General features: G+C 41.9%; 2 protein-coding genes and 1 long non-coding RNA gene across 3 annotated transcripts; 1 reads left to right on the top strand and 2 right to left on the bottom strand.

Annotated features, from left to right (window-relative positions):
* Positions 1-4018: 4018 nt before the first annotated feature.
* LOC113015945 (protein NLRC3-like) lies at positions 4019-14316 on the bottom strand. The gene is made up of 7 exons (XM_080294770.1): positions 14149-14316; positions 12743-14032; positions 12195-12633; positions 10497-10673; positions 8578-8754; positions 6034-6207; positions 4019-4625 (listed from the first exon to the last, which is right to left on the bottom strand). The coding sequence occupies exons 2-7, from the start codon at positions 13830-13832 to the stop codon at positions 4613-4615; spliced, it is 2070 nt and encodes a 689-aa protein (XP_080150896.1). The 5' UTR covers positions 13833-14032; positions 14149-14316; the 3' UTR covers positions 4019-4612.
* A 3262-nt stretch (positions 14317-17578) lies between these two features.
* On the top strand, positions 17579-18889 carry LOC145425192 (uncharacterized). The gene is made up of 2 exons (XR_013905853.1): positions 17579-18107; positions 18372-18889. It is a non-coding gene; the product is annotated as an uncharacterized LOC145425192 (long non-coding RNA).
* Positions 18884-21450, bottom strand: LOC113016033 (uncharacterized). The gene is made up of 3 exons (XM_026158487.2): positions 21119-21450; positions 20728-21009; positions 18884-20235 (listed from the first exon to the last, which is right to left on the bottom strand). Exons 1-3 carry the CDS (start codon positions 21333-21335, stop codon positions 19205-19207), a joined length of 1530 nt encoding a protein of 509 aa, XP_026014272.1. The 5' UTR covers positions 21336-21450; the 3' UTR covers positions 18884-19204.
* Positions 21451-26078: the final 4628 nt, after the last annotated feature.

Raw genomic sequence — 26078 nt, 5'->3', positions numbered from 1 at the left:
AGTAGATGTTGGCCTGGTTATGTTGGATATCACATCAGACACTATGCCTGATGCTGCTGTTTTTAGGTGGGGTTTGACTATGCTGACTCCTTTTTTAAACAATGGTACAGCAATTCTAAACAGGCTGCTGAACAAACCTCCCAGACCTGCGCCATATTGCGTGCTAGTCCCAATATAACCATTCAATTCGCCACCAGCCTGATTTAAATAATATCTTACATATTTTGCTTCATCTGTGTTGTAGACAGACATCCTTATTTTTTAAAAATGGTGTCTTATGGGTCGGAAGTGGAGTTTGACAAACACCTTCCCGTATAAAAAGGGTATGTGTTGATTTTGGTCGTCTATCAAATCAATTTCTATGTCATGGATTAAGGATTTCGAGACTGGTGTGTAGTGCGGGCTGTCAAATTGAAGAATGGCTCCCCGACGGTCATCGTCTGTTATATTTATTGCTCTTAATAGCCGCGCATGGGCGTCACCCACAAGCTGGTAATCAACGATATCTGCATAAATAAAAATGTTCTATTTTCCACCGTATACGTCTGCAGGATGTGGTGCGTATGTGTTTTTATAATGAAGTACAAACGGGTCTTCTGATTTGAATCCTAAGATTCCTGCCAGTCTCCCTCTAAATGTGAGAACTGTGCCCCTATAGGGCCCATAACACTAACATGGTTACTAACTTCACTGTATTGTGTTTTAATGTCGGTGTTATGTTTTAATGTTTTATTATCTGCGCCACAGATGCATAATGCCCCACAGACAGCTCAATCACGGTTATGGACAGTGCTCCATCTTTGACTGGATCATAAATTTCCACTCGCGAATCTGATTGTGGAAAAGACAACCATAGTCTTGGGTATTGAAATTCTATAACACCAACCTCATACGGTTCATTTAAAACAATAGGTTTTGCTAGCTTTGTTCTAAAATTAGATTTCTTATTGCCTGGATAAACATGTGCTGAAGCATTCGAGAAGAGGCTCACATAAAAGCCTGCGTTGTTGTTGTTGTTGTTCGTTTTATCCATTCCTTCCTTCCTTCCTTCCTCAGTCTTTGTCTAGTGCAGAATGAAAGTATGCAGAGCTGCGGCGTCTCTGTTAATCACACTTCAATGATGTCTTTTTCAGGGATCCATGAATTCAAATGAGAAGGCCAACCGAGCCATTTGACCAGCGCTAACTTTTTTCGGTCCTCTTTTTTTCTGCCAAGTATTTTCTCTATTTTAAACCTTTTGTTTTTGTCAATAGTCACCTGCTGTATCTCAGGTTCATAAAATACACCTTTCACCGCAGCTCCTGTGAGATCCTCTAGTTTGTATACGGGAGGGTCTCTTCCTAAATGCTCCTTTATTGTCACGGTTTGCCGGGGCGAGCCGTGTGGAGTGGTAGAGAGGACCCAAAAGGCGGCAGCTCTGGTGCAGGTGAGTATTTATTAATGAAAGAAATACAAACAACAAAGGCACTGGGAACATGAAACTGAAACCTAAACTGGGATAAACTAACCAAAACAAACCAGAAACTAGTGATGTGACGTTCTGTATTGAGGCTTCGAAGCGTGTGTCGAGTAATGTGTGTCGAGGCTTGCTTCATTTATGGGAGGAGCTGAAAATGATGACGTCCGAAGCTTCGCTGCCCGGCTGTACCACGTGACTGGTTCAGAAAGCGGTTCGAACTTTGCCGCGAGCTATCACAGCGATATAAACTCCTCAGACCCCATTCAAAATGTGGGCGTTTGATGGAGAGTTGCGGTTAGTGAGAGTTAGAGACAGTTTGGAAAAAAAAGAAATCGCCTACGACCTGCCACAGTGGAGAAAATGTTGTTTTTAAATAAACCAATGATGTGTCCCCTAAACACTAATCACTGTCCTTGCCTCAATGTTACGAAAACACAACCACTGTCCACACCTCACCTCACAGTATATGATCATTTCCATTTTAGGCGTTTCCAAATAATCATTTTCCATACTGCCAGCATAAATATACACAGTATACTGCCATCACTACAATATAGATGTTTTACACACTCCTTTTGTTGTTGACATTCACAGGCTGTGTGCAAAATGCCACACTCTTCAAATTCATGCCAATGAATATTTTTACGTCCAGTAGGTGTCCTGCTAGAGCAAATGAAGCTTCAAGAAGCTTCGCGTTGGGGTGAACCAATTGGATGAAAAGCTTCAGTGCTTCATGAAGCTTCATCTGCCCATCACTACCAGAAACGAAGATGCAGGGTGATCCGGGGAAATACACATGGAGAGATGCAGGGAGACCGAGGGGAAACAACACAGACGAACCAGCAACTACTAAGACAGAAAACACAACTTAAATACACTCAGAGAACACAGGGAGATTACACACAGGTGGGAAACACAGCTGGGAGTGATTAACATGACGAGACTAGGGAGGCAAGCTGAAAACACTCACATAAGACGCAGACCTTCACAATAAAACAGGAACTTACACATGAAAGGACACAAACTAAGAAACGCGGACTAGATACAGGAACACACGGGCAGAACAGAGTAAACACTAACCAGAGGAACAACAGAACCAAAATTGTGAAGAGAAAACACAAAACGCTGGGTCAAAAGGAACCAGGATCATGACATTTATGGTAAAGTACTCGTCTGTGTAGGTCTGATGGTAACCCTTTCAGAATATGCCTCGTAATTTAGATATTCTCTCTGTATCGCCCACATTAAATTTAAAAGTCACCGGTTTTTGGGGTTTCATTTTGTACAGGGTGTTAAAAACTGCTTTCTCATTATCTTTGCACACCTTGGTGGGGGTCATTTTGATAGAGCTGTGATAAGACATGTTATAGGACTGTACAAGATCTTGGATCACATTAACATATCTTGGCGAGTTAACTGATGTTAAGTATTTCCACATTTTCCCCTTTAAGGTGCGGTTAAAACGCTGTACCACACATGATTTCATTTCACTAAAGGTTGAAAAATGTGTGATGTTATGCTGCTCCATTAGTTTTTTAAATGTTTATTATAAAAGTCCTTCCCTAAATCTGTTTGGAGTTTTTCAGGCACACGGCCCTCTCTCAGAATATCACCAAAAGCCTCAGCAACAGCCTGTCCTGTCTTGGTTTCAAGGCACCTAACCCATGCATACTTAGAAAACACATCTATGCATGTCAATAAGTACCTAACATTATCATTATCCGCAGAATATTCACGCATGTCAACCAAATCAGCTTGAAACTGTTTGTCAGTCCCATCCATCCATCCATCTTCATCCGCTTTATCCGAGGCCGGGTCGCGGGGGCAGCAGCCTAAGCAAAGAGGCCCAGACCTCCCTCTGCCCAGCCACCTCCTCCAGCTTATCCGGGGGAACACCAAGGCGTTCCCAGGCCAGCCGAGAGATATAATCTCTCCAGCGTGTCCTGGGTCTGCCCCGGGGCCTCCTCCCGGTGGGACATGCCTGGAACAGCCCACCCAGGAGGCGCCCAGGGGGCATCCTTGTCAGATGCCCGAACCACCTCAGCTGGCTCCTTTCGATGTGGAGCAGCAGCGGCTCTACTCTGAGCCCCTCCCGGATGGCCGAACTTCTCACCCTATCTCTAAGGGAGAGGCCAGCCACCCTTCGGAGGAAGCTCATTTCTGCCGCTTGTATCCGCGATCTCGTTCTTTCGGTCACTACCCACAGCTCGTGGCCATAGGTGAGGGTAGGGACGTAGATCGACCGGTAAATTGAGAGCTTCGCTTTTACACTCAGCTCCCTCTTCACCACGACGGACCAGTGCAGCGTCAGCATTACTGCAGCTGCAGCCCCAATCCATCTGTCGATCTCCGGTTCCCTTCTCCCATCACTCGCGAACAAGACCCCGAGATAAAAATAAAAAAGTTTTCCATGCTAAAACACAGCTCCACCTCCTGCAGTTCTCCCTCTGAACCACTAGATGTCTCTGTTATCTAAATGAAGACGTGCAGCACAGCAACCACAGCAGCGCTCAGATCACACGTGTCCTGTTATTATGTATAAGAGCATGAAACAGGTGAGACAGGTGGGATCAATATTAATGTTGTGGAAATATATGAAAAAGCAACAGAAGAGTGAAAACATTTCGTGTTTCTAGAAAGATCTTTCAGCTCACAGCTGCTCACAGACTGTATTTACAAGTGACAAACTGCAACTCTACAGTACATCTACAGTATATATCAAATATATTCTGTATTCAAATCTTGAGTGTTGTTTGAAAGTCTTTCCAGGTGAGTTTGATCCAGGAGGGTCTGAAGCCAGAGTCAGACAGAGACTGTGCAGAGACTGTAGAAGGACAGAGCAGCAGCAGAGCAGTCCAGATACACTGATGATCCTCTGTCAGATCCAGAGGGACACACAGGGATGATGCTGGACTCTACATTGTGTCTGACAGTGGAGCTGTTCTCAGAGCAGTTCACTCTGCAGCACTGACAGTCATCTGCACTTCTTCTCATTCCTCTGTCAGTCACTGCTGGATGAAGCTCTCCTCTCCACCTCCCAGTAACATGGCCCAGTCAGAGCGTCTCTACACACAAGCTGCTGCTGCTTCAACCTCTCTGGATCATCAGGACACAGCTCCTCCTCTCTCAGCACACACACCGCCCTGTTTACCATCACCAGCTCCACCTGCAGAGAGAAGAAGGAAGAGCAGAGGAGATAAACGAGTGTTTCCAGAGACTCTTCATCAGCTGTCAGTCAGTGATGCAGCACATCCAGTACAAAGAGCAGCAGGGACTTCAGTGCTGGGACTGTACTAGGACTCATTGTTGCTTCACTTTTTCTAATCTTTGGATTTTTATTGAAGTTGATGAAAATGTTTTTCCCTCCTAGTTTGAGTTTGGACTTTCATTCATTAGAAGAACCTTGGTGTGTCCACTCTGAGCTCTGTAGGAACCCCAACAACAAGCCCAACAATCCAGATGGATGGTTCCAGCTGTTAACTGGAGGAATTCCATCCAAACATCTGCTCTCACTAAATTCTTCCTCACCTACAGACTATGTTCTTCACTGCTTTAAACTTGGAAATGAATGCAGTCATTGGTCTGCATGCTGCTTTGTTCAGAGAGCTGATTGGCTGTTGACAGTTGAAAGAAACTCCGTCCCGGATCTGGTCCGTGGATCGGGTTTCCCCGAGGCGTGGGCGTCTATAAGCAAAGTTTTGTCTTTACCCTATAAAATTCAAAATTATTCTTAAGTAACACTCAGCAATATATTCTCAAGTAGCACTCAGATATGCCGTCAGCGGGTTAGTTACGACGTCGGGAGCAGTTAGGAGAACAAAATGATACAGAGACTGTTAAGATTGCTTTCCCAAAATCAACTCAAAGTTTTATTCCTTTGTGCAGCGGTATTTATAGGCAGAAAGTTTGTGTGTCAACAAGTTTCAAGTTAAAAAAATATAAGGAAGGTCCCCCAGCTCTGAAAGAGGCCTTCTACAATCGTATCTCAACATACCTTTGACAGGTCCGTTAAACACTAGACAGTTGGAATCCTTTGTTCTACAATTGCATTAAGATGCACTCTCAAGGCCTATAAATCTTATACAGAGGTCTCCTACATCCGTGAGTTCTGACACAACCCAGATGGTCTTCACATAAATATCTTCTGCAAGGGAGTGATAAGTAAAAGAGTGATTTGTTGGTGTTTTCCCTTCAACCTTAGTATCTACTTTCACACCATAAAATCTTGAGTTGACAAAGCAAGAGTAAATGAGGTTAACATAAAGAGCCATGTTGAGTCACAGAATCTTCTGTTCTAATATCATCAAAAAAAAGTACCCAGTACATGCTCCCATAATACTAAAATATCTAACAACAGTGTTTGATCAGAGCGTGTCAGCCGTTACTATGGTGACCATGATGGTCAGAAACAGGAAGTGTTTGTGTCCAATCCTGAAGCCTGTCACCATTCTCCTCTCACAGCTTCACTGAGAAGCTGCAGCTTTACAGGAAACACTGGATCTTTGTTTCATACTGACTGTGTTTAGTACAATACTGCTGACAGCACCACCCACTCACTCCATCACTCTACTGACCCCAGAGTCTCCAGTCTGTAGTCTGGACTCTGCTGAAGATCAGACAGCTGCTTCACATCTGGATACTTCAGGTAGTTTCCCCACAGCTCCAGCTCTCTCAGATGGGAGGGGTTGGACTTCAGCGCTGCTGCCAGATAATCACAGCTGATCTCTGACAAACTACAGTCCCACAATCTGTATAAAGAATGAAAGATGTAAGTTTATTAGACAAAGTGTGAGCTTGAAATCATTCAGTGTTTGATCATATGTTCAGAGCTGAAGAAGGTTCAGAATGTAGAAGTTTAGAAAATGGAAACTCCAAACAGCTGAAGCCAACAGGAAGCAGCTTCAAACAGGAAACTGTGCAGAGTTTCAGACTATATGTCCTGATGCAGCCAGTTGGAATTTGGAGATTTGAATCTCTGTTCTGTGACTAAGTCCTTGAATCATTTCTTCCAGTTGGTCCAACAAGACAGACTAAGTATTGGACATGTGTTGTGGCTCCATTAGGGGAGCTTCTAAATGTGATGTGATGGCCCCTCTGGGTCTGTCAGGTCACAGGACTGAAGAGAGCTCAAACTGGGCACACAGTTGTTCCAGTCTGGACCAAAGACTCTATACTGGGACTGAGGGACTGCTTTGACTGCACCCACTGGGACTTTTTAAAGGCTCATGTTCTCACTTAGATCATCGATTTCTACTGAGATTTCTTTCTGGGAAAAATGGGGATTACTTTGGAAACAGGAAGTATTTTCCTCAATAAGCAGCCCTGGATTAGTAAATCACTCCAACATGTTCTCAGGCAGAAGAAGCTGTCTTGTTATGAGGGAGAGAAGAAAAAGATTGAGGCACAGAAACTTGTTGAAAGAGAGATAAAGCAGCTAAAATCAGGTGTAAAAGTAAAGCAGAGGATGAGCTGAATAAAGGACACTCAAGGCTGGCTTGGAAAGGAATGAAGTCCATGGTGGGGATGCAGGACAAGGAGCAAAGATGAATGTGATGCTGAATCAGCAGAAGACTTGGACTCATTTGATTCCAGCTTTGATATCATTGATTTCAATGAAGAGCTTTGTGATTGTAGCAAAGGGCTGGTAGCTTTGAGAGTCCCACTGATGAGGTGTTTGTGTGGAAATCTCTTAGTGGGACCAAAGAGAGAAAAAGCCCTGGTCCTGATGCTGTGGGAGGGAAATGATTGAAGTGTGCTGTGAGGAACTGACTGGGAGATTTTCACACATTTTCCAGTCCTCCTTGGAACAACAGGAAGTTCCCAGCATATGGAAACAAAGGTTAAGTGTCCTATGGCACTCAGTGATGATGGTGCTGTGGCCCCACCACCTCCACCTCTTTGTAAAGGAACTAACTGTAATCTGAAGCTTCAAATGGAACTAAGACTTCCTCCACTAGGTGGCAGTGTCTGATGAGAAAGTGTTAGTGGAGCTGGCCTGGAGTCAGAAACAGGAAGATGCAGGATTTGGGCTGAAATGGGGAAAAGTGGTTAGCACTAGTGCCTTAAAGCAAGAAGGTTGTAGGTTGAAGCTTGTTGGCCTTTCTGTGGAGGTTGGATGTTCTCCCACAGTCCAATGAAATGCTGCTTAGGTTCATTGGTGCTTCTAAATTGGCTGTAGGTGTGGATGTGAGAGAGTGCTTCTCTGTCTCTCTCTGTTGGCCCTGTGATGGACTGCTCACCTGTGCAGGTGGACCACGCCTCTTGCCCTATGACAGCTAGGGCACAGGCTGCAGCCCTGTGAGCCTAAGCTGAATAAACAGTTAGCAAAAATGATCCATAGATGGCCTGAAATCCCCCAGTTAGCAGTTTGGTAGATAGCTATGACATGCTAATCCCATCCAGCAGCTGTATTCTACCTGTAAACTGATCCCTGCTGAGCCAAAGCACTTTTTCATATACAAATTACAACCTTTAATAGAAACCTATTGGTCAGCATCTTATTAGCCTGCTGTTGGCTTCATTCCTCAGAAAACTGAGAGAAACTAACAGAGTTGATAAAGAATAAAGAGAAATGTGCTGATTTAAAGCCTTTGAAGTGCTTCAGATGATCTCTGTCCACTTCTGTCCACTCATTCATTCATGTAAGCTTTCTAATGCAGCTTTGATCTTCACAGTCTGCTTCATGAAACTCATTCTAACCCTGAATGTCAGAGTGTTCCTCCTTCTCTTTCCCATCATTCATGCTGGCAGTGGAGGAGATTTGGATGTTGGACTGTGTTTTGGATGATGTGTGTATGTTTGTGTTGGACTGCTGTCTGTAAAGCAAAAGCACATTTTGCTTTGGATTTCAGTGTCAGACAGACTTTAAGGTGGAATGAAGAGTTGGAGAGTTTCACAGTGAATTATCCAGTGGAGGATTTTTCTTCTTCTTTGAAGGTTTGAAATGTGAACATTGTTCTGCTGCAGTCAATGGATTAAACCAGAGAAGAAGAAAACAGACTTTACCATGAAGATCCTCAGTGTGGATCAGTATAATATCAGCCTGATGTCTGCAGTTTAGTGTCAGTACAACTTTCACATCATATTCATCTCAGCACAACTAAAACATGCTGACTGACCTCAGAGTTTCAAGTCCACATCCTGGACTCTCCAGGAAACCACACAGATGCTTCACTCCTGAATCCTGCAGCTTGTTGTTGGAGCTCAGGTCCAGCTCTCTCAGATGGGAGGGGTTGGACTTCAGTGCTGCTGCCAGATAATCACAGCTGATCTTTGACAAACCACAGTCACTCAATCTGTATAAAGAATGAAAGCTGTAAGTTTATTAGACAAAGTGTGAGCTCGAAATCATTCAGTGTTTCATCATCTGTTCAGAGCTGAAGAAGGTTCAGAATGTAGAAGTTTAGAAAATGGAAACTCCAAACAGCTGAAGCCAACAGGAAGCAGCTTCAAACAAACACAACAAGAGAAAAAACTCTGAATGTTTCACATTAAAGTCGTACATTTATCATAAAAACAGGACAAAGACTTGAAAAAGTTATGTTTTTCCTTCCAGGAACCACAAGGCTTCACTTTTAAAGGTGAAGTGTGAAAGAAATGGACATATTTGAAGTCCAACACCTTTTTCCAGTCACATTATTAAAGCAGACAAACTACAAGCTCATTTTCATTCCAACAAGTCATCTTCTGACCTGGACTAACAACACTGGTCTCTATGTGCAGCTGGCTGTGAGACCAGTGCTCAGGGAGCGTCTACAAAGTGCAACACTGAAAGAACATCACACACTCATTTGCTTCCATCATCCAACCTGAAGAGGAAACAGAGACGGCTCCCCTTCAAAGTAAAAGCTGCTCCTTTTGGACACAGTATCAAAGAAAGTCTACAGTATAACATAGAAAAGACAGAACAAAGTTTTGGTTGTTTTAAATTGTGCAGAAATGAAACTACACTAAGCTCAATTATGTGACAGACATTTCATCCCATGTCAGTTTGGCCTCATCCTGGGCCAGATTATCCAGCACACACTCTGACCACAGGCCCAGGGGCCACGCACAGCTGGGCTCCATCCAAGAGACAGGAAACAAACCAACACAATAATAAAAAGCACCATGTGATCTTCTTACATCTTCAAGACAAACATAGTAAGAACATGAGCATATTTGTTTCCTGATAAAATGATGTGACAGGTAGAACAGAGTAAAGTGGTGGTGTTACAGCCTTTCTCCCATCTGCTGCCGAGGCTGTTAGTCTCTCCCAAACTCAGCTACAGGACTTCCAAATGAATGAAAGCAGCAGATGTGGCTTTACAAATGAAAGAGGAAGAGGAGAAGAAGAGGAGAGGGAGGCCACCCTGACCATCACTCCAGCTGAAACATCACACTTCCATTAAAGTTGGTGAGGAAATGTTGAGCAGGATGAGCTGCTGGCTAATCTGGAGGCTGTAGCAGCAGCTCACAGTCACAGTGGATTTCCACTCATGAAAAAGCTCTGGCTGCTTCATTTCTCATCTCATATCAGAGACTTTAATGCTTCACTGAAGCTGTACTGTGATGCTTCCATATCCCAGTGAGGCCTCCATAATGATTTCAGCTGTTCTGTACACACACTGTGTGCCCTTTATGGCTCAAAGTCTCTGCAGCCTGTTTTTATCTGCTATCATCAGATCTTCATCATCCTCATTCACATCCCTCACACACTCTACAGCCTCATCAGCACTGACTTCATCTTCACTAACTGATGGAGCACAACATGAACCTGTGGAGGCTGAAACACTGTCCTGTCAAACATCTCCCCGTCACCACTCCACTTCTGTCAACCTTTAAATGAACCCTGCTCAAGTCTGTCACTTCTGTTTGGAACCAAAAGGAAAAACTGCTGTTCAGTCGTTTGGAAAGACAACATTTCTGAAAGCACTCAAACTTCTTCATATTTGTCCTCAGAAACATCCTGAACATTTAGGAACTAAAGAAAGTTTCAAACATCAATCAAAGACCTGAAATATAGAAAAACAACAAGAGCCGCAGTCAGTGAACTCACCTCAGAGTCTCCAGTCGACAGTTTGGACTCTCCAGTCCAGCACACAGAAGCTTCACACCTGAATCCTGCAGGTTGTAGTTTCTACTCATGTCCAGCTCTGTCAGATGGGAGGGGTTGGACTTCAGAGCTGAGGCCACAACTTCACAGTGAGAGTCTGAGAGTCCACACTGAGTCAGTCTGTGATGATAGAAAATATAAAATGTGTTATTATAAAAGCAGAAAATCTGCATTATAAACACAGACTGAATGTATATGAAGACAAAATAGAGTGAGGTCATAATCTGATGAATCTGCTCTTCACATCTGTGCTTCAGCTCCTCTTACTGTGTTTGACATGACACAACGATTGAGTCTCTCTCAGACCTGCAGACCTTTAATGAGAATCTTTGTTTGGCTTTAATCTGCAGATGAAGGAGGAAGATGGTGTCACATTTAGGCTTCCATAATGTCCACAGTCTGTCACTGAGATCTGATCCAGAGTCAGAGTGAAGACACACATTTGGACTGTTTCCTGTTTTGACTCCAGAACATTTTGAATGAGTTCAGCTCAGTGAAGAGTTCCAGCTGGAAAGATGATCTCTGTTTGCTACCTGCTGTCAGGTACGACTGTTCACGTCCACACGCAGGAAAAATCTGCTGACTGTTACCAAACGGAGCAGAAATCTCATCACTGGACAATGGACAATGGACAATGATGAATGAACTCAGAGCTGCTGATATCAGATCTGATTTCAGGGGAACTAAACACAGAAATGATTGGCTCATTTTAGCTTTCTGAGCCATTATCTGCTGGTGTGTCGCTAGTTGGCAGAAAATGATTTGTATTCCTGTTCAGGGCTTCAGTGTTTATGAGTCCAGATCCAGGTGACAGCAAGTCACAATGATGTTACCTGTCTGTGTCCAGCAGCAGCCTGTATTCACTTTGGATATTGTTATAACCTGACATGGATCAGTTTGTCTTTGATTGGTTTGTAAATGTCACTGTTTCCATTGGACCTGAGTGACGTACAAAGACAGAGAGGGAGAGAAAGGAGAGAGAGGATGGAGACAGCAAAGAGAGAGCAAACACAAACAGGTGAGAGTGGACAGGTGACCAAGGTCAGCAACCAATCAGAGAGCTTCTGTTTGACCCACAGTCACTGATGATGACTGCACATAACCAAGCAGTGTGTTACTCTGATATCAAATATGGATCCTGCTCTTATAATAATGATCATCAGATGATGTTATTGTGTTATTTTGTAGCTGAATACGATGTTTGTGTGATTATCAGTGAAAGAAGCAGTGAGGAGGATGGAGAGAGAGAGAGGACAGAGGGTGAAGTTAGAAACACTAAAAGGATTTTTCATGGATTTCATGGATGATTTGAGTGATTTCCAGCAGGACACTTAAACATGTCAGTGGACGTCCTAAAGAACATATTCACTGATATGAAACGTGTCATTGAACAGGATTAATATCAGTGGAAACATGGTGGAAACAGCTGTGACTGCATGGATGTGACACACTTCAAATCTGTTCTCCACTCTTGGATTTGGGATCCATGGAGCTGCTGCTGAGTCTGTACAATAAAGGAATGGTGTGGAAGGTTGCAGCGTACGGACACAAACACTTTGTGGTTACAATCTGATTTTATTTTCAACATTAAACTACTAACCTACACTGATCAATGATGTTAATGATCACATCTGGACTCACCCAGCCTTTCTGCAGTTCCTCACAGCTGGAATCAGTCTCAGTCGTCCCCGCACTGATGTGTTGTACTTCTGCAGGTCCAACTCATCCAGAACCTCCTCTGACATCTGCAGCATGAAGGCCAGAGCTGAGCACTGGATGTCAGAGAGTCTCTTCTCTGATCTGTTCTCTGACTTCAGGAACTCTTGGATCTCCTGAAATAATGAGAGGTGGTTCATCTCCATCAGACAGTGGAAGATGTTGATGCTTCTGTCAGGAGAGATTTCATCACTGTTCATCTCCTTCAAGTTGTTGATGACTCTCTGGATGGTTCCTGGACTGATCTCTATCTGACCCAGCAGACCTACTAAGAGTCTCTGGTTGGACTCCAGACAGAGGCCATGAAGGAAGCGAACAAACAGGTCCAGGTGGCCATTTTTACTCTGGAGGGATTTAGACATGACTTTAGTTAAAAAGACATCCAGTGATGTGAAGCTATAAGACTTGAACATGTTCTTAAAGAAAGATCTGATTTTGTATTCTCCTCTGACATTCCCTAGAAAATCTTCTACCACCTCTGTCTTCCTGTTGGTGTGACAGTGGAACATGTAGACAGCAGCCAGAAACTCCTGAATGCTCAGATGAACAAAGCAGTAGACTGGTTTCTGGAAGATCACACACTCTTTTGAAGATCTCTGTACAAACTCCTGAGTACACCAAGGCCTCTGTCACATCCAGACCACACTGCTCCAGGTCTTCTTGGTAGAACATGATGTTTCCTTTCTCCAGATGTTCAAACGCCAGCCTCCCCAGCTTCAGAAGAACTTCCCTGTCAGCCTCCGTCAGCTCCTGTGGACTCGTCTCGTGTCCCTCATGGTACTTGTTCTTCTTCCTCTTTGTCTGAACCAGTAGGAAGTGTGAGTACATGTCAGTCAGGGTCTTGGGCAGCTCTCCTCTCTGCTCTGTAGTCAACATGTGCTCCAGAACTGTAGCAGTGATCCAGCAGAAGACTGGGATACTACACATGATGTGGAGGCTCCTGGATGTCTTCATGTGGGAGATGATTCTGCTGGACAGCTCTTCATCACTGAATCTCCTCCTGAAGTACTCCTCCTTCTGGGCGTCAGTGAAGCCTCGTACTTCTGTTAGCCTGTCAACACATGTAGGAGGGATCTGATTGGCTGCTGCGGGTCGGGAAGTTATCCAGACGAGAGCCGAGGGAAGCAGATTCCCCTGGATGAGGTTTGTCAGCAGCTGGCTGACTGATGACTTCTGTGTGACATCAGACAGCAGCTTCCCGTTGGTGAAATCCAACGAAAGTCTGCTTTCATCCAGGCCGTCAAAGATGAACAAAAGCTGAGAGACAGCCAGCTTCTCTGCTGTGACCTTCTGTAATGTTGGATGGAAAACATGGAGCAGCTCCAGAAGACTATACTGCTCATGTCTGATCAGGTTCAGCTCCCTGAATGAAAGCAGAACCACCACACTGACATGTTGGTTCTCCAAGCCCTCTGCCCAGTCCAGAGTGAACTTCTGCACTGAGAAGGTTTTTCCAACACCAGCCACGCCGTTGGTCAGAACCACTCTGATGGGTCTCTGTTGGTCAGGTAAGGCTTTAAAGATGTCCTGGCACCTGATTGGAGCGTCATGGAGGGCATCCATCTTGGAAGCTGTCTCCAGCTGCCTCACCTCATGTTGGGTATGAACCTCTTCACTCTGTCCCTCTGTGATGTAGAGCTCAGTGTAGATCCTGTTGAGGAGGGTTCTACTTCCTGTTTCATCACTTCCTTCAGTCACATGTTCACATCTCCTCCTCAGACTGATCTTATGTTCATCTAAAACCTCCTGCAGACCAACATCTGCTGAAAGAAAGAAAAACAATGAGACTAAAGAGAAAGAAAACTCTTCAATGTCTGAACAACACAAGAAGTCCAGTTTTCAGAAATGAGTCCATCAGCAGACAGATGTTCAGTCTTACTTTGTACACAGCTGCTCTGACTGGCTGTCTGCAGTCCAGCTCTGCTTCTGGATCTTTCTCCACACTGTGCAGAAGCTCTGATGGTGACACAGAAAAGTCAAAGTGGAGATACTTCTGTCCACCTTTGATTAGACTCATTATAAAAAGGAAAACAAAGTTTGAACACAGTCATGTTTCCAGTTCACTGACTTACATTTATTCCATGGACACTCACGCTAACCTGAACCACAGCTACAACCCAACATTGTTGAGGCCTCATCTCCTCCTTTCCTGACTGTAGAGGTTAAATATGCAACAACCAACAAATAAAAGAATTTGGTTCATTTCAAAGAAATTCACACGGTGACCAAGTAAAGTAACCGTAGTAAAGGAGACAACATCCCGTTGATGGTGGGATTATTTGAAAGATTTGCTTTAGTCACGTCACCAAATGCAGTTGAACCACCCGTGGATCCATGTTTGACCATTCTACCACTCTGAGCTCTGCTTTTTAATCATTTTATTATCATCATCATTCATTTATTCATTCTTTGGAGGGGGGCTATTTCCTAATGCCGCCCTAATAAGCTGATGTTCAAGGGGAAATATAACAGAAACTCTTTCAGTGTTATTCAATCTCCCAATTGGCATCCGGGCGTCTGATTCTATTCATTCTTTTAAATCACGGCTCAAAACATATCTTTTTAAACTTGCCAGTTAACTCTACCAGTTAAATGCTGGCTTGCTTGCAGTGACCTATTGTATTAAATTCTCTGCTATCTTTCCATTATTGGTGTCTTTTATCATGGTGGTACAGTCTTACCCTGCTATAACCTATGTGCTGCAGTTTACTCTTATTGGTGGCTTTTACCTGTGAACATAATCTGTTACTTTTATGAATTTGATGTTAATGTGTGAACTGTTTTATTGTGTGGATGCCTTAATAGGCATCCACACTATTGAGATCCTGTTTCTCTTTATACTTTATTATACTTTATTCTGGTTGCTTCCGTACGTTTTTTGCCGCTTAACTACTCCCTCAGTTTTCAGCCGATTTTCTCTGTTCAAACTCTAAACTGTTCTGCTCTTTCTGCTAATGTGGGCTATGACTTTTGGTGTTTATTACTATTATACTTTTTAAAAATTACACTTTTTTCCTTTAATTTGTCCCATTGAAATGAATGGGAAACTTCCACAATTCTGCTAAAACTTTCTTGTCTTTGAAACTTAACTACTGCCTCATACTTTCACCTAGAAACTCCATTCAAACTTTGAAATGTTCTCAAATGATTTGGCTATTCCTGTATGATTCAGCTTTTTCAGATCTTCTACCGTTTTAATCTTATCTCTCTTTAAGTCTTCAGTTGCAAAATTGTGATTTTTCAGAAAATACATGCGTTGCTATGGTTGCTATGCAATTAACTCAGAGGGGACAGTGAAACTGTTTGAATTTTCTCTTCATGTCCAAACAACTTCTTGCTACTTGCTCAATTTCCACTCAAGCCGCACAAATTATACATCAAAACATAGGTATTTTTGCTGGCTTTCAGAAAATGTCACTATCATTGTTGTGGGACTCATAGATATTTTGCAAATCTCCTCAGAGTAACACAAAGTCAGAAAACTCTCCATATGAACTCAATGGAGAGTTTGTTCAGAATCACCGCTGGATCTCTCTAATGAGAGGCATTTTCGAATCGTCATATCTCCTTAACGAAGCGATGTTAAGACATAAGGCTTGTCCCGATATATCTTCAGACACTCCTGATGCTCACAATTCAAGAATTATTTTCTCACCTATTACCGTTCTGAGATGAGTTAGACTTGCTTGAGGGTAGGAAATTTGTCCCTCGCTCAGATTTCATCAGATTTCAAATTCTGGAAATGAGGCACTTTTTTCTCTCATCATATCTTTTTGATGGGTTTCCACAGAGCCCTGAAAATTTCCATGACTGTTCACCAAAGCCTGCTGTTTCCTACGGTGAAAGAATGATTTTGATGCTCCATATAGATTTAGAGTTACCAAAGGTTGTTTGAGAGCAAGTCAAGGCAGTTTTTGCTTCGCCTCTACTCAGTTACAATGTATTACAAGTCATATATCTTTAATAATTTATATTTTATCTCTGAATTATGAAGACCTGAAGATTCCCCCATCTCTTCTGAACAAAACGATGTCTGAATGACCGTTCTAGCCTCTACGGTTAGGAAATTATGGCCATTTGTTCAAGGGGAATCCTGAATGTCAGAAATACACTGAAGAAAACTCACACCTCTCTCTTTGTCTGTGTGTGTAAGGGCTGACTACAGCAGGTGCAGCTAATACTTGGGTTGCAGTCACGTGGTTCTGATGACGTGCGGAGGCAGCGCGATTTTTGAGTGGAGGGCGGAAGTAAACATGGAGGACACTGTGGAGAGTCAGGAGAGCAGCTATTGTGCAACTTTAGACCCCGTTTCTCGGGAGAGATATAAACAGATAGTTAAAAAATATATCGGACGTGATCCGTATTCTTTGAAAATGTCCGAATACACCACAGAAGTAAAGGATTTGCCTACTATCGACGCTGTGGATATCACCAACTACTTGGTCCTCCAGACTTCTTACTACACTAGGGAGCAAATGAAAGCTTTCAAGAGTCTGGAGGCGTACAATTTTTTTGTCAGCGGGTGGGTCCACAACCTTGGAACAAAACGTCTCCGTGATGGATACAGTTTGGTGTTTGCAAGGGTGAGTGTTTGTTCTTATATTGCTTTATCTTAAACACGCTAACAGTTAGCGTTAGCGGCTTTAACGTCAACAAACATGCCAAATCCTTAGGACTTCGTTAGAGTGACAGTTGTTTGTTTCAAGGTAAACCATTCTCAGAGGTCTAACGAGACACCTCTGAAGACTTGGGTAATTGCAAAGGAGGATGGAGAAGTGATTGCAGCCCATTGCAATTGTATGGCAGGGTTAGTAGCCTAATTAAGTAGGATGTTATTGCAATGAGAACACACACATACACACACACACACACACATATACGCATAGGGCACTGCTAGCATTTTGCAGGTGTACTTCAGTAGTAGTGGGGAGAGGGTGTTTTCTTTTAGCTAAGAATTCATCAGCTAAGAATTTGTGTGATTGCCTTAGATCCCTCATGACACTCAGATGCATTTTTCAGATAGAGGGTAGAACTATTCAGTCATGTCATCACCTAGATAATGATTTCTCTATAGGCTGTTGAGAAAGAGTTAATGAATAAACATGTTACTTCAAATAAAGTGCCATTGCACATTAGTATTAGTAAGCTATGCATCATCAAAATGTACTGTAAATATTGCATTTCATGTTAAAAAGATTATGTGCTCTATTGTCCCAAGTCCAGGCTGTAGAGAGGGCGACTCGAAGTCAGAGTGCAAGCAGTATTTGGTTTAGGCAAAGAGCTGGACGCGTAACTCCCTCTAAGCTGAAACAAGTTCTTAAGACCAACCCCCAGCAACCATCAAAGAGCTTGATCAAGGCCATATGCTATCCAGAGGCATATAGGTTCACCACAGCTGCTACAAGGTATTTAGGGTTTGATGTAGGGTAAGGCAGAGTTAAGATTTGGGGTATGAAACTGTCCATAACTGTAACTAAAAAAGTGTTATGAAGATGGAGGTTAGTTATAGGCTTATACGGCTAGGGTTATACAGGGTAAGAACTAAGTATAGTTTAGGGTAATGGCATATTGTATAATACATCACTTTACTGTTTTACACATCCAATACTAAGTAATAATTTCCTTTTCATGTTTGGCATGTGTACTGTTTATAGTTACGGATGCAAACATGAAGCACAAGCCAGAGGAGCATATGAGAAGCTTATGAGCCAGGAGCATGCAGGCTTCTCATGTATGGACAGCGGTCTCTGGCTGAACCCCAAGTGGCCATACATGGGGTCCACCCCTGATGGGATAGTCACTTGTGACTGTCATGGAACTGGCATCTGCGAGATTAAGGTATTGACTCTGTTGTAGTCAAGGCCATAGGTGTGACATCTTTCCATAAGAATCAGTGAACTGAGTAAAAATGCAGGAAATACCTTTTCTAATTTCTAATCTATTGTTCAATTAAGATAAGATGAGGCTTTATTGTCTGTCTCAAATAGACATTTGTTTTGGGCAATGAGAGATTATGATAACACAGACCACACCCATCATCTTTGCTTCTTCACTGTTTCATCAGATAAATCTTGATTGTTGTTCTCATCACTGTGATTTTAGTGCCCACACTCTCAGAGAGATGCGGTCAACCTGCGCATGCGTGCTGGGGAGAAGGGCTTCTGCCTCATCAGTGACGGGGATAATGTCACACTGGACCCAACTCATGACTACTATTACCAAATTCAGGCACAGCTTCACATTGCAAATGCAGAGTACTGTGACTTTGTTGTGTGGAACCGCAATGACATATTTGTTGAAAGGATTTTGCCTGACCTTGAGTTTTGGGATGATGCGATTCCTAAAGTTGAGTGTTTTTTTAGAAACAGTATACTCCCAGAAATACTGGGACAGCAAGTTACAAACATACATGTGTAATGTGATAAAAGGACGACAACATAATGACATTTTGAATATTGTTATGACCTGATGGTAGTCATTATGAGTTCTGGCTATTGTATTTGCTCTGACGTAGCATTAGAGCACAGATTGTCATTTAATTTTATTGTACATTTAATTGTGTCATTTAAGTGTTGTGTAACACTACACAATGATTAAATGCTATTGAGGCAGCATAATAATACATTGGTGGTTTATTTACAAGATTAGACTTTTAAACAAATAAACAAAATAGATTGCAATCCATCTCACAGTATAATACTGTACAAACTGCCAGCACAATATGACAGTTGGAGAAAAATATTTCATTTGAAAACATTTACAGACTAATCAGGAGTCAGGACTTAGGTACTACTATTACTCTACCCTGTTCTACTTATCACCAGAGCCAAGCAGCAGATACTGGACACTACTCTTCCTCTCCACCCCCTTCTGTGAGCCGTGACAGTGACAAGACATTTAATTTTTTTTAACTGATTGATTACCACCCACCCCCCTTACTCCAGTGGGACAACAGACTCGGAGAGATTTGATAAGGCACAACAAATTACCCCAATCTTGTCGATCAATGCATGTGTCTCACCTGGCTTTGTGGACATGTTCTCTATTGGCATAGCCCTGCTCTGCAGAATTTGATATTTCCTCCTGACTAAACCTATGACTCGCTCAACATGGATACGCAAATTGGCTATTTTCCTTGTCTCTGCCACTTCATAGGCTGACAGCTGTTTTCTCCCTTTAGTGAATGCCGGTGTCTGTAGTGAAGCACAGTAAAACCCCACATTATCGCCAATATTGAACCCACGATCTGCAAGGACAATATCTCCAGGTAACAAGTTCTTTAGGAGGCCACTCTCTATTGTGATCTGCTTATCGCTAATTCTCCCTCCCCAGGCAGAAGATATGTAAGTGACGTAGCCTTGGGGGGCAACACCAATCAAAAATTTTACAGTGTGATGGTGCTTGTAGTTGGACCAAGTTTGAGCTTGTGCAAGAAGATTAGATGGTCTCTCAATAAAGACTTCAAAGCAATCAACAATCACAGCCACTTTACATCCAAATGCCTGTCTGAAACTCAGTGGCATCGTAGCTTGAAGAACATGTCGCTCTGGCCACTCAATTAGGAACTCTAACCTTTTATGAAGTATGTCAATTACTTTATGCCAAACTCTAGAAGCAGTGGACAGAGAAATATTGAACCTGAAAGCTAAATCTTTCAGGGGCAGATTTAGTCTCAGCCTCAGCAAAACTAGTATGAATTGTTCAAATTTGGACAACAAAGACATAGGTCCCGAGGTGATATAGGGCTCGCACAGTTCAAAAATCTGAATTAAAACTAAGAAGTTGGGGAGCCCTGTGTAGAACTTTGTCTTGTCTTCATTTTTTTCAAAAGCCTCCTGGCTGAACTGTGTGTCCAGAGCCTTGCTCCGAAGATCAACCAGCTCTGCTGTGTTCTGTCTCAAAACATCCTCCATCTTCTCGATGTCATCCATCGTCAGCTCTGTCTGGCATCCAGCATCCGCACAGCCTGCAATATAACAGTGGGGGAGCATAATCAGCATAATAGAGGCAACCTCAATTTTTACTCATTTTCACTGTAGGAGTTTTTTAGTGGGCTATTAGAATCTGGTGTAATGTGTTTAATTCACTATGTTAATTTAATGTAATTATTTTTTTTAATCAACAAAAAAACATGTTGCGTCTAAACAAAAAATATATTTATATGTTTCTCACCACAGAAACCTTACATTACGGATATCTTTACTTATCTGTGAAAGGAGACTGTCTGGAATCTGGCAATATAAGAACCACAGCAGTGTACAAAAACCTGTGGTGTGTGCCTGACGGTAATAAGTGCCACTTTTTCTTTTTTTCTGAATAAAATGGTATGGATTTACTCTGTGATTAAAAAATCACAAACATGTAATATGTAACTTGGACCATAATCATTACAGATAATGGCATCTTTTTCTCTTTGACATGATTCTTGTTTGTTTTACATCTCAGCACAATATCTTACCTGGATAAGTGAATGTCTCATTCACACTGAAGTCTTCTGGTTGTGGATTCTCAGCTGGAAGCTGCAGTTCGGGGTTCTCCACTGTCACTAGGCTCAAATCCGGGCTCTCAGCCGTCTGTTGCATATCCAAAATCGCCTCTGCACATCGATGCTGTTCTGCCTTAAGCTTCATTCTTTTATCTCGTTTGAGAACTGATTCCGATCTGGGTTTTCGTTCGTAGCCGAGATTGACCGTCGGAGCCCAGTCCTCCGACTCTTCGTCATCCAAAGCACTTGGGCAGCCTATAGTCCCAATCAAGTCAATATTAGACTACTAACTTAAAAGCACTAAGTAAACGAGAATTTAACGACAACATAATGCTAATAAGTTCGTTTGCAAACATAACATTACCTCTGACGAAGTGGTCGCTGCAGACACGGGCATTGGCAGACTCTGCTCCTCCCGACTGTAAACGTAAATTTAAAATCCATTTTTTCCTACGTTTTTCGGTTAGAATTTTCCATTTTTCTCCTCTTCGTTGGGCTATTTTTGGTACCCTAAAATACCGTTTATCAGTTTCTCGGGTCGACCTACTGGAGCATCCGTAAACACAACAGGACAAAGGCATTTTGCGTACTGTCTGTCTGTGATTTTGCGCTGATCTTTTTCACTTCCGCCCTCCAGTCAAATTTCGCGCTTTACGTCGACGTCACGTCTACGTCAAATGAAACCCAGCTATTTAACTGACCTACACCAAGCCCAGACTCTCCACAGCTCTTGTTCCCTTTACTGTCTGTGTATGTGTGTCTGTGTATCAATATTTCTCCTATGTTTAAGTATTACTCCTCAATCATAGTATTTCTGCTAAAGCAAAGTACTTCTACTACATCTTAGTACTTTTGCCAAATTATAGTATTTCTGCTAAATCATAGTATTTTTGCAAAAATCATGGTATTTGTGCAAAATCATTGTTTTGGGGCCAAATCATAATATTTCTGTTATTTTATAATATATGTGCTGAATATATTATATGTGCCAAATCATAGTATTTATCCCAAATTATAGTATTCATGCCAAATTACAGTATTTCTGCTAAAACGCAGAAATAGTACCTTTTAGCAGGAATTTTTACCAAAAGATAGTACTTCTGCTAAATCAGAGTATTTCTGCTAAACCAGAGTATTCCTGCCAAATCATAGTATTTGTACTGAAACATAGTACTTCTGCCCAATCATAGTATTTGTACTAAATGATAGTACTTTTGCCAAATCATAGTATTTGTGCCAAAGAATCGTATTTGTATGGAGCCATAGTATTTCTTCTAAATCATAGTATTTCAATCAAATCTCAGTAGTTGTTGTTAAAATGCAGTATTATTGCCAAATGATAGTATTTGTACCCAATCATAGTATTTCTGCTAAATCACAGCATTTGTGCCAAATCATGGTATTTGTGCAAAAACATAGTATGTCTGCAAAACCATAGTATATCTCTTATGTTATAGTATTACTACTAAGGCATAGTATTTCTGCCAAATCATAGTATTTGTTGCACATCATAGTATTGGAACCAAAACATAGTATTTGTCCCAAAGCATCGTATTTGTATGGAGTAATAGTATTTCTTCTAAATCATAGTATTTCAATCAAATCTCAGTAGTTGTGCAGTATTGTTGCCAAATCATAGTATTTGTACCCAATCATAGTATTTTTGCCATGTCATCGTATTTGTGCCGAATCATGGTATTTTTGCCAAATCGTGGTATTTGTGCCCAAGTAATAATTCTATAATATGTTATAGTATTACTACTAAGTCGTAGAATATCTGTTATGTTATAGTGTATCTGCGGAATATAGTATGTGTGCCAAATCGTAGTATTTATACCAAATCACAGTATTTGTGCTAAAACATAGTATTTCTGCCATATTGTGGTATTTGTGCAAGAACCTTGAACTGTTATGTTATAGTATTACTACTAAGTCATAGTATTTCTGTGTTGTTATAGTATTTGTGCTAAAACGTAGTATCTCTGCCGAGTCACAGAATTACTGCAATTTCATAGTTTTTTTAGGAAATCTGTTATGTTATAGTATTACTACTAAGTCATAGTATTTGTGCCAAATCATAGTATTTGTGTAAATTTGTATACTGTAATTTCACTGTATTATGTAGTGGCTAAGTAGGGGGCTGACTGTTTACTAAGTGCATCAGTGTAAATAGGTCATCTCTTGTGTTGGAGTGCCCTCTTGTGGCGCCTTTTGGGTAGTGCCTTAGTAAACGTGAACCCTGTAAGAAGTGATATCATATGAGAACCGGTTTGGCTCAGTGAGATGAGTATGAGATGAAATTCTGCTGATTTACCTCTTTTCTGCCAAATCTTCAACCATTTCACCTCTTATCAGCATAATTCTCAGCAGCTTCTGCTCTTTTCAGCAGAATTCTGCTCATTCACCTCATTTCAGCAGAAATTCTGCTGATTGAACTCTTTTCAGCAGAAATTATGCTAATTGAACTCTTTTCAGCAGAAATATTTTCTCACCTATTACCGTTCTGAGATGAGTTAGACTTGTTTGATGGTAGGAAATCTGTCCTCCTCTCAGTTTTCAAACTCTGAAACTGAAGCCGTTTCTTCTCTCGTCATATCTCCGCGATGGAGATACAAAGAGCTATGTAAATCGCAGTCAAAGTACACCAAAGTCCGCTGATTCACCCAGTGCAAGAATTATGCTTCTATCCCACCTAGTTTTTGAGTTACACGACGTTTTGTAACTCCAAAAAACGGCAGCTTTTCTAATATGGACCTCAGATTCTTGTTAACAGTCTATGGCAGAAATACATACAAGTACACAGCGTGATGAAGCAGACAGAAGCAGTACCTCTGATTGGATCAGCATTTTCACCTCTTATCAGCACAAATCTCAGCCTCTTCTGCTGTTTTCATTAGAATTTTAAGCTTTTCCACCTTTTTTCAGTTACGTGAGAACCAGTTTGGCTCAATGAGTAGCTGAAACATATCAGCCTCTTCTGCTGTTTTAGCAGGATTTCAGAGTTCAGCTTTTTCACTTGTTTTAAGCACAAATTTCAGTTTCTTTACCTCATTTCACAACAAAGTTCTTCCTCTTCACCTCTTTTCTGCTAATTTGAGCTTCTGCTCCACAGTGCACATTTTCCCTCTCATCATATCTTTGCTTGTGACCAGAGCTCATTTGGCTCAGAGGGTAGGGCAGCTGCCGTGAGACCCGGTGGCAGAGGTTCGAATCCTACCTGTGACAGTTGCTACACATGTTCCCTGCTTGCATGCGCTCTGCTTTCTTGACACTCTCCAGTGTGTCATTACACATACAGCCATCTTCAGCAAGCACTTCTGCTTCTACACCTCTTTTTGCTTCTTTACCTCTTTTCAGCAGAAATTCTTCTGATTCACCTCTTTTCTCCCAAATGTTTAGCCTTTTCACCTCTTATCAGCACAATTCTCAGCCTCTTCTGCTCATTTCAGCACAATTGTCAGTCTCTCCACCTCTTCTTTGTGAGAAAGAGCTTGGTGCAGTGACATGAGAACCTACCTTGAGTACCAGAAGGGCCAGGTTCAAATCCTGCTCAGGGCAGCTTTTTTGGGGGGGGGGGGGTTCAGCTTTTTTCAGCAGATATCTTCAGCCCTTAAGGCATCCACACAGCATTTTCGCAGGAAATGCAAATTTTTCTACTTTTTTATTGTTTTATGTAAAGCACTTTGGTATGCCCAAGGCTTTTAAATGTGCTCTATAAATAAAGATTGTTGTTGTATTCATTAATAAATTAACAGATAAACTGTGAAGAAGAAAAAACTGAGATTTAAAGGAGAGAGTGAGAAACTTGATCATCCATCCTCATAGTACATGTTTATCAGTATCTGCTGTGACCATACTGCAGTAATAACTACAAGTCTACATTTCTGTGACTGTTGATCAATCACAGCAGGAATCTGAGCTCATCTCTGCACACAGAGCAGCTTCAGCTCTGGGATAAACTGCTCGCTTCACGTCCTTCTCAGCTCACAGACACTCATCCTGATATTTTCCTTTAACATTTGATGGTATAATTCATCTGAGTTTACACTTTATCTGCATAAATACAGAAAAACAGACCCAAACACCAGAAACCATCAGTTTCACCATGTAGAATATATTGTTGTTTCCTTGCTTTTAATTCAGAGAAAAACTCTGATTTGGATTTTCTCTGTTCTCTTTGCCACAGCCCATCCCAGCAGCAGCTGAAGCAGCTGACTGTCACAACACTGAATAACACTTTAGGAGGAATTTCAGAGGTCAGTAAAGCTCCAGTTTCAACATCAGTTAATTAATCATAGTTCATCATAAATGTGAACCTGGCTGGCACACATGTTAATGTTATCCATTTAAATATTAGCAGTTAGCTGAGGCCACAAGAAGAAGAGGCCCTAGAAGAACAATGGATGATAAGATTCGATTTTCAAGACTAGGCAGAGACGTGTTTTCCTTTACTGTCTCTTACAGAGGAGGGAGCAGATACCAGACGAGGTCACGGAGGTACGGGGAGGATTCGCAGCAGACAGCAAGACTGCCACGTCCATGCGAGAGAGCGATGGCTACGATAATCTCTGTTTTTGTCTCCCTATATAATGTTGTACAGCCCATGTGAGGGTTATCCTCTCTGTGAACCAGATGCTTGATTTCACACAGAGGTCCACCAACTGAATTTGATCAGTTATGGAACGATTTACCTCGACAGGCTCCTTCACTCGCTGCTTTTAAACCTCCTTTAAAACACACTTTTACTCCCTGACCTTTGACCCAGTGTGACATGTTGACTCACTACCTCAGACAGCTTAAAAATAGTCTTTTTGTTTTTAGGGGCTGCCTAAAAGAACCGTGAAATATCTGTCCTATATACAGTTATGTTCATATATTTTTGTACTACATCAGGAAACTCAAAAACATAGTTTGTAATATTTTAATCCTTATTTTTAAAACTGTTTTTGTCATTTTTCTTCTCCCATTGCATCAAAAATCATTATTTACACTGAATAAATGAGTCAGCAGCTCTCTTACATTGTTGCTGCAGGTTCATTACTGAAGAATGGAGGTTCTTCTTTGGACCAGTCACTCCTCACAGACACACAGCTGGATGCTGCAGATCCTGCTCCATCCTCTTCCTCCATCTTCTTGATGTCAGGATGGAGTTAGTCTGAGAGGCAAACACACACACTCAGAGGTGCTGTTGTACTTGAAGCATCACACTGACAGGTTTCTAAAGTTCTCATTGATCATTTCATGGAGTTTCTATGGTAAACACTGTCCTGTGACGTATGTGTTATGGTGAGGGTCATGAGGGCTAACCAGCCCCACTCCTTACT

Source organism: Astatotilapia calliptera, chromosome 3, assembly GCF_964374335.1.
Source record: "Astatotilapia calliptera chromosome 3, fAstCal68.1, whole genome shotgun sequence".
NCBI lineage: Eukaryota > Metazoa > Chordata > Actinopteri > Cichliformes > Cichlidae > Astatotilapia > Astatotilapia calliptera.
Note: the sequence above shows the minus strand (reverse complement) of the source record. Positions and strands in the feature narration are given on the sequence as shown.

Coding starts and splice junctions, on each gene's coding strand:
- LOC113015945 (XM_080294770.1), bottom strand. CDS start 13,832: ATGGATGCCCTCCATGACGCTCCAATCAGGTGCCAGGACATCTTTAAA. Junction 10,674..12,194: donor AGGAACTGCAGAAAGGCTGG/GTGAGTCCAGAT, acceptor CTATCATCACAG/ACTGACTCAGTGTGGACTCT. Junction 6,208..8,577: donor TGTGGACTTGAAACTCTGAG/GTCAGTCAGCAT, acceptor TTCTTTATACAG/ATTGTGGGACTGTAGTTTGT.
- LOC113016033 (XM_026158487.2), bottom strand. CDS start 21,335: ATGCCTTTGTCCTGTTGTGTTTACGGATGCTCCAGTAGGTCGACCCGA. Junction 21,010..21,118: donor CAGCGACCACTTCGTCAGAG/GTAATGTTATGT, acceptor TTGGGACTATAG/GCTGCCCAAGTGCTTTGGAT. Junction 20,236..20,727: donor TGAGACATTCACTTATCCAG/GTAAGATATTGT, acceptor GTTATATTGCAG/GCTGTGCGGATGCTGGATGC.